The sequence below is a fragment of the Neofelis nebulosa genome, chromosome 2, assembly GCF_028018385.1.
Source record: "Neofelis nebulosa isolate mNeoNeb1 chromosome 2, mNeoNeb1.pri, whole genome shotgun sequence".
NCBI lineage: Eukaryota > Metazoa > Chordata > Mammalia > Carnivora > Felidae > Neofelis > Neofelis nebulosa.
In genome coordinates, this window is record NC_080783.1 from 191,002,105 (window position 1) to 191,021,031 (window position 18,927).

At 40.5% G+C, this 18,927-nt stretch overlaps 1 protein-coding gene across 1 annotated transcript in view; it reads right to left on the reverse strand.

The window, feature by feature from the left end:
* The window catches only part of SMAP2 (small ArfGAP2), a 50,009-nt gene that overhangs the window by 7,555 nt on the left and 23,527 nt on the right, over nt 1-18,927 (reverse strand). The window contains exons 2-7 of the mRNA XM_058717882.1: nt 9,157-9,290; nt 7,794-7,879; nt 6,743-6,821; nt 2,986-3,072; nt 1,864-1,945; nt 505-614 (exon numbers count right to left, since the gene is read on the reverse strand). Coding sequence (XP_058573865.1) covers nt 505-614; nt 1,864-1,945; nt 2,986-3,072; nt 6,743-6,821; nt 7,794-7,879; nt 9,157-9,290 — 578 coding nt within the window. The remainder of the gene's footprint in view (nt 1-504; nt 615-1,863; nt 1,946-2,985; nt 3,073-6,742; nt 6,822-7,793; nt 7,880-9,156; nt 9,291-18,927) is intronic.

The window sequence follows — 18,927 nt, forward strand, 5'->3', positions numbered from 1 at the left end:
GTCGCATAATGAGAGGCTAGTCACATAACCTTTCTGAATTCATGTTTCCTCATCAATAAACTACCTGTTTTGTAGGGTTGTGGTAAATATTTTAAATTATAAAACAAATATGCAAGCTGATATACAAAATCACCTAGCACTGTGCCTGGTCCTAAGCAGGCATTCCACAGATGGTGGTCATTAACAGTTTCAAGTCTTTCAAACCTGCAAATTCTCTGGCAGTAGCTCACGCTGAGGAGCTGACCTAAAGTAGCAGCCTTTATAAGGTGACACACCTTCAACAGAAGCCCACTCAAAGGACTCACTCTTTTGGGGCAGGAGACAAAATGGAATGAATAGTAATCTTGGGCTGTAACAGAGATGACAATATTAAGGGAAGAATCAAGAAATCAAGAAAACCGAAGTCCAATTCCACCAAGGAAGTATGACTTGGCTCCATTACTAAGTTATCAAAATTACCCTTTTCAAAATGCTCTTTAATTCGGAGGAGCCCACGTGACTCACCTTTCTGGAAACTGAAGAAGAGGGGGATGGAACAGAAGCCAAAAGATCTAAATCCTTCTCTAGAGTATTGCTGGTCTTACTATTTGCAATGGAGCAGGACACAGGAGCATCTGGAAAGAGAGATGAAAGCTAACCTGTAGCACTGCTCATTAAGTCCATGTCTTTCTTCTATTCTAGACGCGAAGCAGACAGAGTAGGCCTATGCTCCATCAGGGCCCTGGAAATCGAGGCTTCTGAAACCACCCAGCTTGGATGGGACCTCTCAAAAAAGACCTCACCCTATGTTCCCAGGAGCATGCCGGAGAAGCCTGCAGCCCAGCTATCAGGCACAGGGCAGCAGAAACCCAGGCCTGAAGGCTATATTAGCACCACAGCAAACGGGCTGGCTGGCTCCCTTCCAGCTATGTGAGGGGTAAAGCTGTGTAGCTTTTATCTCTTTTTCAGAGATAAATGAAAGTGAAAGGTACAGAAATTATAAACCTAAATAGCCAATAACCTAAATCAGCAGAAATGTACTAAAGTATAGCCATCAGATCTGTGAAAGGTAAAGAGTACTCTATTTCTGAAAGGGGCAGAACCGCTAGTTCAGGGTTTCAAAGGTTTGGAGAAAAATAAACACAGGTAATAACAGGCCATCTCAGAAACAGGCTGCACCTGAAAAATGAGAGGGCTGGGGCATGGCTCACAGGGGCTGCTTTAGTGAAGCCTGCTGACCTTTACTGAATGATTAGTATGTGCCAGGTAAGAGGCTAAGAGCTTGAGAGGCACTATCTCATTTAATCCTTCCAGCACTTTTGAAGTAGAGACTCTTATCATCTTTGCAGACACAGATTAGGAAAGTACTGTTCAGAGGTTAAGCAAACTACCCAGGGTCACATAGATAGCAAGTGGAGAGATGGACCTCTGACTCCAAAGGCCATGCTCTTAAACCACGACACTATACTGTCATTCTGAAAAGTGTAAACACTTCTTAGAACAACTGCTCAGACGTAAAACAACAGGAAAAAACACGAGAGAACAATCTAAATGATGAAGACACAAACTGAAGAATCCCATCTCCACCTATCTTCCCAGGGTGACTGAGAACTCATCATAATTTGTAAGATTATGGGAGTGGAAAAGTCTGACTTTTTTTTTAAGTTTATTTATTTATTTTGAGAGAGAAAGAAAGTGTGAGTAGTATAGTAATCTTGGGCTGGAGGGGGGGGTGGAGGGGTGGAGAGAGGGAGAGCTCTGTACTGCCAGCACAGAGCCCCATGTGGGGCTTGAACCCACAAACCACGAGATCATGGCCTGAGCCGAAGTCAGATGCTTAAACGGACTGAGCCACTCAGGCGCCCTGAAAAGTCCGACTCTTACCAAGGCCCAACAAATCCATGACAGGTGCTGAGGATTTCGGGGAGCTTTTCCGAGGTAGCTGTGGATCTTCTTTTTTCTGTGGCTAAGGTGAAAATATGTTAAAGAAGGAAATAAGTAGGTGTTTTTGAAATGCTTTTTTCCCCCCTCTTCACTGTAAAGCCACAGGTATTCTTGTGGTATGGCTGCTGTTATTCAAAGGGTTACCAAAGAAACAAAACTCAGGAAGTGTCAGGTGAAAGAATCAAGTCAGGAAGTACGAGTGCATAAACCAAGCCTAAAGTGAAAAAAATATCGTCTGTGCTTGTTTGGCTTTCTGAAACCAAGACAACCACAGACCAGGAGGTCCAACCAAAACAGCAGGTTTGGGTCCCAGGAAAAGCCAAGAACAAAGGTGGGTGTCTGATGGTGTAAGAGCCAAGAGCCAACAAATCTCCCAGTGATTAGAAAACCTTTGATACCAAAAGGGAGATCAGTTTAAAGATTACCTAATTCACTCTGCCAATATCATTAATGACTGTGTTCTGCAGGCAGTGCGACTCAGAGTGATGATAAAAGACTCTTCCTTAAGCAAATAGTAAAAAGTCCTCTCTCCCAAGATTCCAAGCTCTTACATTAGGGTATCTACTACTACAGCCACAACGTCCTGTGAAAAAAGAAAGGTGTCTACTTCAATATGACAGAGCAAGAATACAAGAAGGAGTGCAATGGATTAGTACGGCCAGGCTTCTGGACTGTTCTTAACTGCAACAGGAAAATGAGGCAGAGAGGGTCTAAAGAGAGAAGGATTAATGTAGCATCTGCTCAGAAGGTATCACATAGCCTAGGCATTCTGGCATGGAACGTGCCTCCTGCTCAGAAGGGCAGATGCAGTTCCCAAACTCCCAACCAGCCCCAAGGAGAAGAGTCACGGAGCAGCTGAGGCAGCAAGAGGGCAATGGGAAAGCAGCAAGAAATGGCAGCAGGCAACTAATGTAAATGTGGAGCCCTTGGGCCCCAGGAAGAGTGGTGCAGTATGCTATCAACCGCACCCCACCCACCAGAAGGCCACCCTCCAGAGGCCCTCCCCTCCACATGTAACCACACCTGAGGTCATCCACCCAGTGCAAAGACTTTCCCACTTACCATTTTAACTTTCTCAAAAACAACAGGTTCCATTTTTTTCTCTGGAGCTGGTTCACTCCCTCTTTTCCACTTGTCATCTTTTTCTTTCTATAATGATTTAACAAGACAAGACAAAGAACACACGTGACTAATAGTTTGAAAATTATAATTCCAAATGTGCAAAAAGGACACAAAATATTCCTGTTGAACAGATGCAGAGTCTGACAAACTTGGGGGTTTCTTCATATGGGGCATGAGAGCTGGCCTCTTCCACATTAGCCTTAGTGCTGTAAGAGACATCTTTCACATACCATTAAGTACCTCCTCATTCTGTCTAACTCATTTGTGACTCCTGAACTGTGAGTCTAGGCTACCTATAGAAGTTAAAAACGTTTGGGGCGCCTGGATGGCGCAGTCGGTTGAGCGTCCGACTTCAGCCAGGTCACGATCTCGCGGTCCGTGGGTTCGAGCCCCGCGTCAGGCTCTGGGCTGATGGCTCGGAGCCTGGAGCCTGTTTCCGATTCTGTGTCTCCCTCTCTCTCTGCCCCTCCCCCGTTCATGCTCTGTCTCTCTCTGTCCCAAAAATAAATAAAAAAAAAACGTTGAAAAAAAAAAAATTAAAAAAAAAAAAAGAAAAAAAAAAAAGAAGTTAAAAACGTTTTACCAGTTTGCTGCCCCTTTGTGACTCAAGTTTAACTTGCTCATGCTTGGAGGGGAGCTGCCTCACCTTGGTACAACAGTGAATAAGTTCATGTTCATCTTACTTGACATATATCCTTTGTGATTTTATTTTTTTTTTAATGTTCATTTATTTTTTAGAGAGAAACAGAACACAAGTGGAGAAGGGACAGAGAGAGAGGGGGACACAGAATCCGAAGCAGGCTCCAGGCTCCAAGCTGTCAGCATAGAGCCTGACGCAGGGCTCAAACCCACGAACTGTGAGATCATGAACTGAGCCAAAGTCGGATGCTTAAACAATTGAGCTACCCAGGCACTCTCTCCCTTGTGTTTTTAAATTCAATCATAAGTCTTCCCAGTCTTTATCTCCTTTTTTAAAAGTCAGGAAATAAACTGTAATTTCAAGCTTAAGGATTTTTAAATTCAATCATAAGTCTTCTCAGTCTTTATCTCCTTTTTTAAAAGTCAGGAAATAAACTGTAATTTCAAGCTTAAGGATTAGGGAAACAAAAATCAAGGAAATAAGGCAAAAAAAAAAAAAAGAGCAAAAGGATTAAAGTATCCCTTTTAGGGTGTCCTGAATAAAACCAAAAGCACTTCAAAAATAAAAGATCAGAATGTCTCAGTTTCTGTTACTTCCAGAGGCAGTTTCATAATGATTTCATAGACTATAATGTTATTAGTCACATTTTTAACAGCAAATAAATGTTGTCACATTGTTAACATTTAAATGCAAAAAAACAAAAACAAAAACAAAAAAAACAAACCACAGAGTAAACTTAAGACAGGCGTATAAAAGGAAGTACATTTAAAAAAATGTTCAGCCTTGCCTGTGATCAAAAAATGAAGTTTAAAATACTTTTTTGAGAGGAGAAAGATCTCAGTAATACCTAATGTTGATATGGATGAACTAGCCCTCTTACATGACGCTGAGAACAGAGTATAAAACAGTACAACTTCTGGAAAGTATACTAGCAAAAGGAGGAAGAGACAAATACTGAAGCCCTTCAACCTAGATAATACCATATCTTGTAACGTATCTTAAGAAAATAATCTAAAATATGGAAATATAACTCTATGCAGCAAGAAGTTCACCCCAGAATTATCTATGCTGAAGGAAAATTTAAACAATCTCTCTTGTCTCCTATATTGTCTCTTCCACAGAAGGAAAATGGTAAAATATACTGTGAGCTCGTTACTCACTGAAGGATGTAACAATTAAAAGCTATGAACACTACATAAGTACATAAAAACATATGATATGCTAAATTGAATGAAAATAGTAGACAATCTATATAACTATTATAATTAGGCCTCCAGAAAGTAACTACATAGGAAAAAGGAGGGAACACACCAAGGTGACAATCATTGGTAAAGATAAGAGTAGGCATAGATGTTCCACTTCAATTTTCATATTATCTGTAATATGATATTTTAATCACAAAAGAACACGTGTGGCTATGTCTGTTCCATACATGGTGCAATGTTTTAATACAGAACACTTAATTTCTCAAAGTTAAAAATTCTTTCTCTGTCCATTTAAAAATAATACTCTTTAATTAACAGAACCACTTTCTTTTCAACTTGATACTGTCTTCACTTAGCAAATACTAATTCTTGGCATATAAATCTTCACAAGGATATTTTTAAAACTAAGTACATCAAATAAAAAATTTTTGGAAGAGATTTTTGGTAAACAGGAGGTATTTCCTTCCTAAGTGAAAACATTCCGTGATTAAAACGGGCTGTTTACATGGGTACAGTACAGCAGCAACATAATTATGAATGAACACTATCTTCATACGGCCACTCTTCCCTCCTCCCCCATCTTCTGGATTGTCTCAGATACTCTCTTCTGACCTTGTATGATTTCTTATCTTTTGGTACAATTAACAGAGCTAAGCAGACCATAGTTTTCTACAAATAAAAGGAGATGTGTGTGCTTTGGTTCCAAACTCTTTTTGATGATGCCATCCAAGCTGTGGCTATACACTGGGTTAATTCTTTCTTGAAACAGTTAGGATAAATTCCAGGTTCCTTTTCTGGATGACCACAAGTAAGAGTCCCTCACACTGAGTTCAGAAGGAATCATCTTTACCCAACTAAATGTATTACCTTGCACTTCCCTGCCTACATTGAAACTCACCTACAAGTTGATGGCCCTTTTCACACAAACCCAAATCATCAATCTGGAGTATGTTCCAATTAGTTTGACTTTAAATTGCCTGGAAGGACTTAGAGCCCTGTGAAAATTTAAGTGATTTCACGGGCTAGTACATCCCCCATTAAAATGCAAAACTAGATAGATGATAGATAGATAGATAGATGGATAGATAGACAGACAGACAGACAGACACAGACAGGGCTCGTGCATGCGAGAGCTGGAGAATCCCATACTCTCTTCTCTATACTTCTGCAAAGAAATAGTCAATTATTCCTAAGCAAATTTACTGTAGAATCTTGTCAAAAGTTTTTTTAGGTCTAAATAATTATATTGGTTCTCCTTTAGCTGTCATTAGTCAGACCTATCTTCTTCTTCCAGAAACCATGCTGTATTTCCTCCTGTATATTATACTTGCCCTAGCTGTCAGACATCGTATTTGATTCTAACCACATGCCTAGGATGGAAAGCGAGCTTGGCAACCAGAAGCCTCCTCCTAAAACCCTTCTCAGGAACAGGGTCCCACTGGCAATTAGCCCATCAACACACTGGAAATACATGCTGGCCAAACTGAAGAATAACCCTGGTGATTTCATTAATTTTGTTGACGTCATTTACAGAAAAAAATGCATATATACACACACGTTTACACATATTATTGTTTGATCTAGTATGCCTAATATGTCCATTTGAAGAAACAATTTGGAAGTGGGAATCACTAACACCTAAATACAGATCAATGCAAAGAACTCACTAATGATTTGCCCTATCTGTCCCTGATGCAGAAGTCTGCTCCGTATTTCATGGTCTTGACTCAATAATTGGCTTTTTTCTACTTTTTAAAAATGGCTTTGGAGTATTTCAGTGGCTCTTCTCAAATTCTTCCCTGGCCTGATTAATAAGCAAACTACTCATTATGAACAAAGCTTGATAACCAACCCTAAAGGCATTGATGTCCAAACTTCGGTCCATGTATTTCTTCTTCTCATATTTATCTCGAATAAATCCCTCAACAGCTCTGCAGAAAGCTTATTAAGGATAAGTCAAACAAATCTTCCCCACGGTATGACTACAATAAGTCAATCTGTATTCAGTGTAACGTTGTTCTCCCCTCTCCCTCCTGCCTGGTTTCTCCGTATGGTTCCTGTTTCTTCACATGCAGTTTCCCTGACCAAAACCTTACAATGCCTCCTTCACCGTTACTGCCATTTCCTATGACTTTCCTTCAGGGTAATGATAGCAGCAAATGGGATTATTCTTCACATGGACATCAGAGGAACCTGTGGCTCTTCTAGAATACTGGTACAGCAGTCAATTATCTATTTTAAAACCCTTAGGTCAACAGGCCTTAAACAAAGGCAACTGAGTGCCCTTAAAGCTATTAACTCTTGTGCCCCACTACCAGATTCTGCTGCATATCTTTTGCAGGGCCCCAAACCTACATTTTAACAGGGTCCACCTGCACCCAACAAAAGGCAAACTCTAGCGAGACAGTCTACAAACCACATTTGAGAAGCACTGCCTTTAGGGGGTTTGGTGTTGTGAGTAGGGTGCTATCCCCTGTTGACAGGGGAAGAAGGTTATTGATTAGCTGGTCAGTAACAGTTAATTCTTTCACATAGGACACAGAAAAGGCATTTACAAATGAATGGTAGTTTTACTGATTCAATACAGCACAGTAATCTACTCTTTTCAGCACACAGTAGTTTCAGAGATGCCAAGGCTATCAGAGATGTCACTTTGTGGGAGAATTCAGTGAACTACTGCGGTCTTAATTCTTGAATGAATCTTCCCCATGTGACAGCACCATTCCGACATCAGAAAGTACACATATGCTTTTTGTATGTGTTGGTGGCAGGAGAGAAGAAAGAAAGACTTTGACTAAACCACATGGAGACGGCCCAGTCAGATCACGGGGCTTGAGTCTTGTGTGACTTTCCCCAAACACCAAAATACCACTCAGCCTTCTAAGTTGCTCCAAAAAAGATACGGGTCTATTTGAGGTCGCCGAAAAGTCTCAGGAAGATAGGCTTCATAGAGTCGGTTTGCCTTTCCATTCCCCATCTCTTGCATGCACTGCAATCAAAGAGATGGGGACACATGGAATGTCAGATGAGAAAAGAACTGGAAAGCTCACCCAACTGCAGCATTTTACAACTGAAGGACCAACCAAACAATGGCAGAACCAAGATCTACGTGCATACCTGATTTCCAGAACACCATTCTCTCCACTGCCAACCATTTGCCCCCATGGTTGTCACTCCCACCTCCCTCCCCGAGTTCTTTTTCTTGAAAGATTCATCTGACAAGATGCATTTAATTCAGTAATAATTCAAGATCCCATTTGAGGGCCCAAGACACATTAACTACCAATCAAAATGTCTACTTGATAGGCAATAATCAGTACCGAATCAGGCAGGCAATAATTGGGCAATAACTACAATTCTGAGTTTATACTATTAATTAATCTATTCAGCTTTATTACCAATAAATGTGTTTCCCATGAGGCCTTTGAAATAGATTCCTTAGCACTTGTGAGGGACAAATCCCAAGAGTTTTTAAATCTTCAAATTCCCAAATACCTCTATGGCATGTAATTTCCTCCACAAGATAAAAAAAAGTGTAACTGAAAAATATAACTAATCTTTTAGACTTTTACTGAATCAATAAAAGCAGTCTAATTTCTAAAGCCATTTTCTGGTTAAGAATAACCTCTTATTTCTATTGCCAACTTTAGCAACTGTTTTCTTTAGATCCTTTCTCCCCCTCTCCACCCCCCAAAAAAGAAAAAACAATTTAATTACGTTTAACAGTTTCAAAGCAGGAAGAAAATAGACAATAATGAAGCCATATCACGGTGCCGATCTTAAGCCATCTAGTCTCACTAACTTAAGTATCTCATCCCCAGCCCAACAACCTAACAGCAAGCAAGATTTGCATAGACATTTTAGCAATAAAATATTGTAAGTCTAGAAGTTGGAGGGTGTGTGTGTGTGTGTGTGTGTGTGTGTGTGTGTGTGTGTGACTATCTAAAACTACAAATGTTAGATCTGCAAATGCTAGGGGTCTCATAAAATAATCCAAAGATCCCCTTTATACCTTGGGGATATACCCATGGGATCCTAGACCATAGACTATGTTTTGAGGAAAGTAAAATATAAGTAGAATAACTTGTATCTTAACTATAAAGATTACAAATTTCTCTATTAAGGTATAAGAATTTGACATACGTGTTTGACAACTAAATTTTCCTTTATTTTCACCTTTGTGCCCAGTCTGACTGAAATTCATCTGGAACTGCTCTTACATGGAAATATGAGAGCAGCTGACATACTGTTGGGCTATTTAAGTACCTGAATCTGTTCTTGAGTCCACTGGTCGAGGTTAACTGATTTTACCCTGGATATGTGCACCCCCAGATTCCTGTGGATTCCAGCACATCGAATGCAGATGAATACACCAATGTTCCAGGAGGCCCATCGTGGCCCTGTGAAGGTTGAGAACAGGGCATTAAAATACAAATTAAAACAACATTCAAGGCCCAAGCTGGAATATTTAGATTATCAGACATTTCTGCTAGAACATAAATGAGAGAATTGTTACCACATTCACCTTTTTTTATTGATTTTGTTCACTTCTCCATGGATCGGCACTTTTTTTTTAAGTTTAGTTTAAATTTAAGGGTACAGTACAGTCTTTTTTTAGTACATTCACACAGTTGTGCAACCATCACCACTATTTAATTCCAAAGCATTTCAATTACCCAAAAAGAAATAAACTCCTTAACAGGCACTCCCCATTTCCTCTCAACTCCTCCCGCCCCCCCTCCCCCCTGCCCCCCCTCCCCCCTGCCCCCCCCCCCGCCAGACCCCTGGCAACCACAAATCTCTTTCTGTCTCTATAGATCTGCCAATTCTGGATATATTATGTAAGTGGAATTATACAATATGTGGGCATTTGTGTATGGAGTGGCTTTGTACAGTGTCTGAGAACATGACTGTTAGAATGCAGAGTTACTATACTGTTACTTATATAAAAAATATCCCAGGGGAAAAGTGCAAATTCATGTCACATTCTATTTAGTAGCTTACATGAATAACCTTCTCTCAAGAAACTTTTCAATGGTGGTGGGGCCTGGATTCAATTTTCCTACTAGGAAAAAAGATATAGACATGCCATGCCAGCCCAAGTCTTAACCTGAAATTTAAAACTTTATTATCTTCCCTTCCCCACCAGGCCTATAAAATATGCATCCTGATTAACTTAATAGCATCCTTTCCCTTCGAGCTGATGTCCCTACTTTACCCAGCTACACAATTATCTCAATTCAAGACTGTCAAATAATAAAGATGCTTATTGCAATAAAAAAGAAATCTCAGATATAAATTTTAATAAAAAGAACTTGCCAACTTTGCTCATCCTAATAATCACTCTGGAAAATCATCAAACTCCTCTTTATAATTTTTATACAGGAAAGAAACAACTTGCTTTTATATGATACCCGCCAAAAAAATTACTGAAAGTCACTAATATTTCTTTCTCCGTCATTCCACTAGAAGAAATTTGCCACATAAAATAAGCACGCTATCCCAGTTAGAGGTTGCATTGAAGAGTGAAAAGACACCCAGTGATTTTTTACAGAGATAAACGGGGCCTGTGTTTGGAAGAACCAAGGGCACCAGACTTCAATTCTGCCAGACACAATCACTTGGTTGGTCTGCAGGTTTTGACAGCAGGGTTAAAAAAAAAAAAATTTTTTTTAATGTTTATTTATTTTTGAGAGAGAGAGACAGAGTGCAAGCGGGGAAGGGTCAGAGAGAGAGGGAGACACAGAATCTGAAGCAGGCTCCAGGCTCTGAGCTGTCAGCACAGAGCCCATCATGGCTGGAACTCAAAAATCATGAGATCATGACCTGAGCCGAAGACGGATGCTTAACTGACTGAGCCACCCAGGCGCCCCTGACAGCAGTTTTAATGAAGCAATGCTAGAATCGTATGGCAGAAAATTATTCTTAGAAATCTGAATTCACCATTATTATAAATAAGAATGTAATTTCTTTATAGCATTCAGACATTCTGGCAAATACTACAAATGCAGAAAGCTCAAATCCTCCCTATAACCACCAGGTGGTGTTCTCTGCCTGAGATTTTATCCCAATAACGTCTTACTGCTATTATCTTGATAGGCTCAGATTGATCTTCAGCCCCTTGAAACCCCTAGATTGATTTGCATAGTAGGCCTGCCATATAGTTAACACACACAAATCATTAATACACATCTTTCAGTGGCAGGGAGCTATATAAAAACAAAATGAAAAGCCTAAACAGATGTGAACGTGGTTTCTTAAGGGTGTGGTGTGTCTACTTTGGGCTATAGTTTTCATAAAGGAATTCAGATAAAATTTAAGTTATATAGGATTAAAAATGGGACCAAGGGTGCTTGGGTGACTCAGTCAGTTGAGCATCTGGCTCTTGATTTTGGCTCAGGTAATGATCTAAGGGTGGTGAGATCAAGCCCTGCGTCGACTTTGCACATGCACCCACTTTCTCTCTCAAAAAAACAACAACAACAACAAAAAAACAAAACAAAAACAAAAACAAAAACAAAAAAAAACAAAGAAAAGGAAAAGAAAAAGGGGGACCAAAAGCTAACATTTCATGTTTCTTTACCATTTTCTCTTTGCTCTAGATTCTAGAACTAATGACGAGATAGTTAAAATATATTTGTTTCCTAACACAATCAAAAGCCACAACACTAATTAAAAGTTAGCTGTGGAATGTTCTGCCGTTTGCTTCCTGGCTCTAAGTCCAGAGGGTGATTCCCAATCATCTAAGTCACTGCCACTGCTGTGGACTTTCTCCAGCTCTCATTCCAGAGTACGTAAAGTCCTTTTGCCTCTGAGGAATACATTACCGAGACCTGATACTCTGGAGCCACTGACGAGGCCTCAGTACAGAGGCAATAATAATTAATGCAGGCAATAATATTTTCACGAAAGTCAGAGGACAGCCTCCTCTTCTCCCCTCCCACATCTCTCCATAACCTTTTCCCAATGAAATAGTAACAGTTCTAACCTGGTCACTCAGCATCCTTTAGTGTTCAGCCACTAGATTTACTAATCAATAACTGCATGCTCCATAAAAGATTATGAAATTGCAGAAGAGGAAAAGACAAAAGACAAAAGTTACTTTATATGGCTGAAAATGTAGGGGAAAGGTGTCGTTATTAAAAGTACAATCTAGGGGCGCCTGGGTGGCGCAGTCGGTTAAGCGTCCGACTTCAGCCAGGTCACGATCTCGCGGTCCGTGAGTTCGAGCCCCGTGTCGGGCTCTGGGCTGATGGCTCGGAGCCTGGAGCCTGTTTCCGATTCTGTGTCTCCCTCTCTCTCTGCCCCTCCCCCGTTCATGCTCTGTCTCCCTCTGTCCCAAAAATAAAAAAATAAAAAACATTGAAAAAAAAATTTTTTTTAAAAAGTACAATCTATACAGCCAGAAAAAACTTTGGTTTGAATGTCAGCTCCATCAATTATTAGCTGTGCAGCCTTCAGAGATATTTAAATTTTCTAAGCCTCAGTTTCTTCATCTGTAAAATGTGTATCTCACAGAATACAGACGGACAATATGAGAGAGCCCCACGTAATAACATGGTACAGAATGAGATTTCCAGAACCCATCTCCCACTCATCTTCACTGTAAAGGCTGGTTAACTCATTCGTATACATATATGAACACTATGCCCCATCACAGAATGCTTCTTTTTAGACAGGAATATGAGTTCCAGTCCTAAAATGTCAGAACCAAAATTGACTGACTAAATACCCCAAAGAAGAAATCTACCCTGGATCCCATTTCAAATCTTCTAAAACACATGAAATTTTAACCAGCTTCATCTCCCTGAAAATATTCTTTGAAAATATGCTATCTAAACCCCCACCTATTCCCCTTCTCTGCTTGACTCCCCCACTCTGCCTTTGTGCCCACACATGTCTTCATGATACATACAAAGGCCCAAAACTGTCAACCCGACACGCTTGGATTCCACAGTACCTGGTACTGGTGCTACCAAGGCCTGCCTACTTAAATCTGGTAAACTTCATTGTTCGATACACATTGGTCATGGCAATGAAGGAGAAAATACAAAAGATACCACTCCGAAGCTGAAAATGGAGAGAGACTCTGAGAGGCAATATTCGGAACTATTTTGAAAACAAACAAAATAGAAAAGCAATATAAATTGATAGTAATTAGCACAACACAAGAACAAGGTCATGGATAAGTGAACATATTCCACAGGTGCTTCACAGCAGACTCTGGAAGCATTAAACAGTGTTAAAATTAAATGCAATCACTCTGCAATAAGCAATCATGAAAATTTAAAAAGTATATGAATTTGGATGATCTACCAAGAATTTGACTGTAGTTGGTACTAGGCCAGTATGGGGGAAATCTAGGTTTACACTGACTAGTTGCATGTGTTTTGACAAGTCTCTCTAGGGCTTATGTTTCCATTTGTAAAATGGAAAGCATGTAATTAAATACTATTTACGTTCAACTACTGGACAGGTTCTACATACCAACTACTGCTGCCCTGCTGTAAATTTCTTTTGCTGCTCCAACTTCCCCCACCACCAAAGCTGCTAGCCTTAGTGGGTTCCGGGCTTGAGAAGTCAGCAGAGAGAAGAAAACTAGAATTACAGATAGCTTGAAGCTACTATTATAATAATTACAGCTTGTTGATCTCTAACCTATAGAGTTCCAAACAAATAAATATTGAGCAAAAGAAAAACACACTGAGTGCTTGGGTGACTCAGTTGTTAAGCATCTGACTTGGGCTTAGGTCATGATCTCACGGTTCATGAGTTCAAGTCCCACATCAGGTGAGCACAAGCCCCACTTCGGGTGACCCACACTTCTCTCTCTCTGCCCCTCATGCGATTCTCTCTTTCTGCCTCCCCCCACCAAAAAAGGAAAAACACACTAATAAATTGATGGCTACCCATAGGGAGACTTGTCAGCATCATGGAACTGTTGAAAAGCTCTTCAACAGGAAGGGTCAAGGAAAAGAAAATCTCTTTCATCTTACTCCATCCAAGCCCTGTTGAATCTACCCTGGAAACTCCCTGAATCTATCAATCTCTACCTAAACCTATAAGCATTCATTCTTGGAGCATTATTTGCTGAGTACCTACTATGTGCCAAACACTCTGCCTACCTAAGTACTAGGGATACAAAGGCAGAGACAGTACAGATGAGATCCCCAGATTCAAAGAGCTCACAGACTAATTGGTCTCCAGCCTCCCGCCAGAATAAACTTTCTTTAAAAAAAAAAAAATGTTTATTTATTTATTTTGAGAGAGTCCTTATTTTGAACATTCCTCCCCACCTCCTTGCAAATGAGCAGGGGAGGGGCAGAAGAGAGAGGGAGACGGAATGTGCTGTCAGCGCAGAGCCGGACTGGGCTCTAAATCATGAACTGTGAGATCATGACCTGAGCCAAAACCAAGAGTTGGATGCTTAACGGACTGAGCCACCAGGCACCCCAGAATCTTTCTAAAACTTAAACCTGTACAGATCAGAAGCCCGAATATTAACTTTACACGTGTCTCATATATAGATGTGAAAATGTAAACTGGTGCAAATTTTCTTAATGGCATATTCCAAACTGAGCTCTCAGTCTTGACACAAAACCTGCTCTTCCTCCATCCTTCTTAGGGTCTTAGTCAGTTACACCTCCACCCATTCAATTGCATCAGTCAGAAATGTACACCTTTCTCCTTCTATTCCCATATCTACATCATCACCAAGATCAAAATATCTCTCAGTTCAGTATCCCTTCTCTTCATCGGCAACCCTATTTCTCTAATACAAAGTCTCCAGACCGCCTGGACTGGTGCAATAACCTCCTGACGCCTCCCCACTTTTTTTTTTTTTTCAACGTTTTTTTATTTATTTTTGGGACAGAGAGAGACAGAGCATGAACGGGGGAGGGGCAGAGAGAGAGGGAGACACAGAATCGGAAACAGGCTCCAGGCTCCGAGCCATCAGCCCAGAGCCTGACGCGGGGCTCGAACTCACGGACCGCGAGATCGTGACCTGGCTGAAGTCGGACGCTTAACCGACTGCGCCACCCAGGCGCCCCATGACGCCTCCCCACTTTTATGTTCTCTTCTCCTCCAGCCCCAAACCAAAACCATTCTCCACAAAACAGCCAGCTTGAACTCTTAGAGAAGCAAAAGGGACCTTTTGTAAAGGGCCATGTAAAACCCTTCTGTGAAAGGCTTCCCTCTCTCACTGTGGGATTAAACAACAAAATCCTTAACATGGTCTCCAAAGTCCACGTGATCTGGCCCACGCCTACTTCCCCAGTCTGTCAACTCCAATACCAGTCTTCTTTCATTTCCTCAAAGCACCAATACATTCCTTACGTGGCTTTTGGCCTTTACACACTGACCCCAGTGCCTAAAAAGCTGTCTCCCCAACCACCATCTGCCACTTATAGCCCGGTCAACTCCTGTATCTATCAAAGATCTCAGCTGAAAAGTTTCTTCCTCAAAGGAACTCCTCGGCCTCCCAATCAAAACCAGAGAATAATCTCTCTTCCATCTTTTCTTCTGGTTTTTGCATTTTATTACAGACAGTGTCAAACACACAAAAGCAGAGTATAATTAACCACCACCTTCTGCAATTATCAACCTCTGGCCAATGTCTTTTCAGTTATACTCCCACACACTTTCCCTTTCTCCCAACCGTGGAACATTCTGAAGCAAATCTCAAATATTATACCATTTGATCTGTACATGATTTGGTGTAAGTCAGTAAAAGATAAGGACTTTTTAAAGATTATAAACCTTCATTTACCCTTTAGTTTCTTAAGCTGTACAACATTTTGTCATGTTTTTATTTGTGCATCTGTGTACCACCTCTTTTCCGCTAGACTGTAAGTGCCACAAGAGCAGACAGCAGATAATATTTTAATTTTAATATTTTAATATGTAAAATACCAAAAGATTTTTTTTTCTGGGGAGTAGTGTTGTGAAATATCTATTTCCTTCTCTATATTTTTATGTACTTGCTGAATGGTTTGCAATGAACCTGTGTTACTTCTGTGATGAGAAAGAACAGTACAGGTATTTTAAAAACAGCACAGCCACCCATGCCTCCTTATTGGCTGCAAGAGAGGTTGAAACTCCTTAACATGACAGATAAAGCCCTCTAAAAGCCTGTGCTTTATACATGCTGAGGAAATCATCATTCTGAAATTTGCCATGCACTCACACCTGTTTGCCTACACCATTCTTCCTACCTGGAACGGCTTTCTTCTCATTCCCTGCTTCACAAACTTCAAATCAGTCCAATGCCACCTCCTCTGTGAAGCTCTCTAATGGAATAAATCTCGACCTTATTTACGGCTAATAGTGTCTATGTACTTTGCTCTTCTAATACTCAATATCTTATTATAGCTAGTTGCTTACGGTCTCTCTTGCCCTAAATAGAATGTGAGCTCTAAAAGGCAAGGACCACACGCCTTCATCATTTACCCCAAATACTTAGCACAATGCAAGCAACCAGTGTATCCAAAACTAATATTTTTTTAAATGAAGTCATCAATAAGATAAAAGTAATATAATTTTTTTTTCCTGTTTTGCAAAATGAAGGGAGCTGTTTTCAAACACCTTAAAGGTGAAGCTACCACACAGAAAAGGGATTAAGTTACTTTGGTGAGGCTCCAAAGGCAGAGCTAGCACCAGTGAGTAGAAGTGGATTTTAGCACACTCTGGGGAAGACTTCTGAAACAATTAAGGCTGTGTGAAAACAAATGCAGCCTATCCTGAAATGGCAGAATCCAGTTAAGTGCAGGTGTTCAAGCAGAGGCTGGATGATCCTTTCTCAGGGGCGGCAGAGACATGATCCCTGCATGATCTCTTCTACTATCATAGTTCTATTAGTTGATTTGTAGGTGACGGTGGGGTTCCTTCCTGCTTGGCATTCAATGGTTCTGAAGATGCAACATGAGACAATCAATTTATGAAGATGTTAAGGCTCGATGAACTTAAAGAACTGAGTCAAATTCAGTTCACGGAGCTTGTGACCGGCACTGAAAACTGGTTTGAATGTGATTCACACGTGAGGAAGAAGCCAAATCAACAAACTCTGGTTTGAAAACAGGTTATTTCTCTTTGACTTGGCCTGTCATTAACTCCAACATGAAATTTGGGAGGCAAAGTGATGAAGATGCAGTGATTGTTTTAAGAACAATTCTAATGATAGTTACCTCATTTCCACTCACCATCTCCCTTCACCCCCTGTTTCACTACGAAGAAGAACACACAGAAAGGCCAGTGCTTCTTGGAGAAATTAAGTAAGTCTGCTGAGAGGTATGTCTACCAGCCTATTTTCACCTATACAAGAGAGAATTCACTTAGTTCCTTGTTCCAAAATAACAATAAACAGTAACTTTGAACTTCTGTAAGCACGAACATTTTAAGGAACCAGCACATCAGAACACGGGCTTACTCAATCAACCTCTGCTCTCAGAATGTTCTGCAAGAGAAGTTCCTTTCCATCTGGTCTCTCTTGCAAGAATGTTGTTTCCTTTTTTCAAAATGAGACACCATTCACATTCATATATTTGAAAGAAAAACGGAAGTTAAGCTTTTTAAATGTTTGAGACAAAGCAAATTTAAACACTTCTCAGCAATTAGAGAACAAAGGTAAATAGTCCCCAAGAAATGTTAATTTGGGAAATCCGAGGTAGAAAGAACCTCAGAAGTCACTAAGTCTAAGCCCTCACTGAATGTGGGCAATCCTTCTTCAGGTGAACACCTGGGTCCTCCTTGAACAACTCCAGTGCTAAGTCAGTTATATACCATTTCAAAAGACAGTCACTTTTACTGTTAGACGGCACTCATTATTAGAGATGCCTTATACTGAGTCCCGTTATTCTGCATTTTTATCTCCTGGTGCTACATCTACACTCCTCTCATATTTACATAAAATAACACGGTATGCAAGATAAAGACATGCAAGATATGGGGCGCCCGGGTGGCTCAGTCAGTTAAGCATCTGACTTCCGCTCAGGTCATGATCTTACAACTCGTGAGTTCGAGCCCCATGTCAGGTTCTGTGCCGACAGCTCAGAGCCTGGAGCCTGCTTCGGATTCTGTGTCTCCCTCTCTTCTGCCCCTCCCCTACTCCCACTCTGTCTCTCTCCATCAAAAATAAATAAACATTGAAAAAAAAGACATGCAAGATAAAGACGGAAGTTTGGAGATTCTAGTAGAAGATAGCAGCTGTCATACACTCAACCAAAATATGAGATAAGTGAACCAACTCAACTCAGGGCATCAGTGATAAAACAGAGACAGCAATCAGCTTGCTATGACATCAGTGGAGATGAAGCAGAGCAACATTATCCTCCTACCAGGTAACCAGAAAAAGGTTAGTGAAGTACAACACTGCTAAGTACTCATTGATGAAATGATTGGTCAACTTAAAATGGCTTTTCTCTAAAGACATTAAAGCTAAGAAATCAGTAGGGAAGCAGACACTCTTCATTTCTGTACATGTCAGCAGTGCTTACAGACCTGGATTTGCCTGGACTTTGCTCAGCCCTGGGCAAGGGAGGACCAAAAAATTAAATACAACTGAAAAAGAGCCTATAGGAATTACATAGCCAAAGGGCCCAAAACAGGGCACATGTCTATAGCTGAGCGCAGCAACTTTCCTCAGCAACTCTATACAGTGGCTATTCATTTCCTTTAAATCCTAGCAAAAACAGTAATTGCTCTGAACTAGTCCAAAACATGCTTGTACATATCTCATGTTATTTACTTAGCCCCTGCTATCCACAGAGCTAAAAATATGGGTTATCTAAGCTGTACCACAAAATCAGCTGTTTGACTTCAGGCAAGTCAATTCACTTCTCCAAGAGTCAATTTCCTTACCTAGATTAGAGTATCTATGAAATCTACCTCTTCTAAAACGTAGTAACGGTATCTCTAAAATTCACTGAACTACTCTGAAAAGACTATACTCTGAAAAGTATACTCAGATGATACTCTGAAAAGACTATAGGAAGGGCAGTTAACTTTTGGTAAATGTAGGTTCAAGGTCCACCCCAGTCT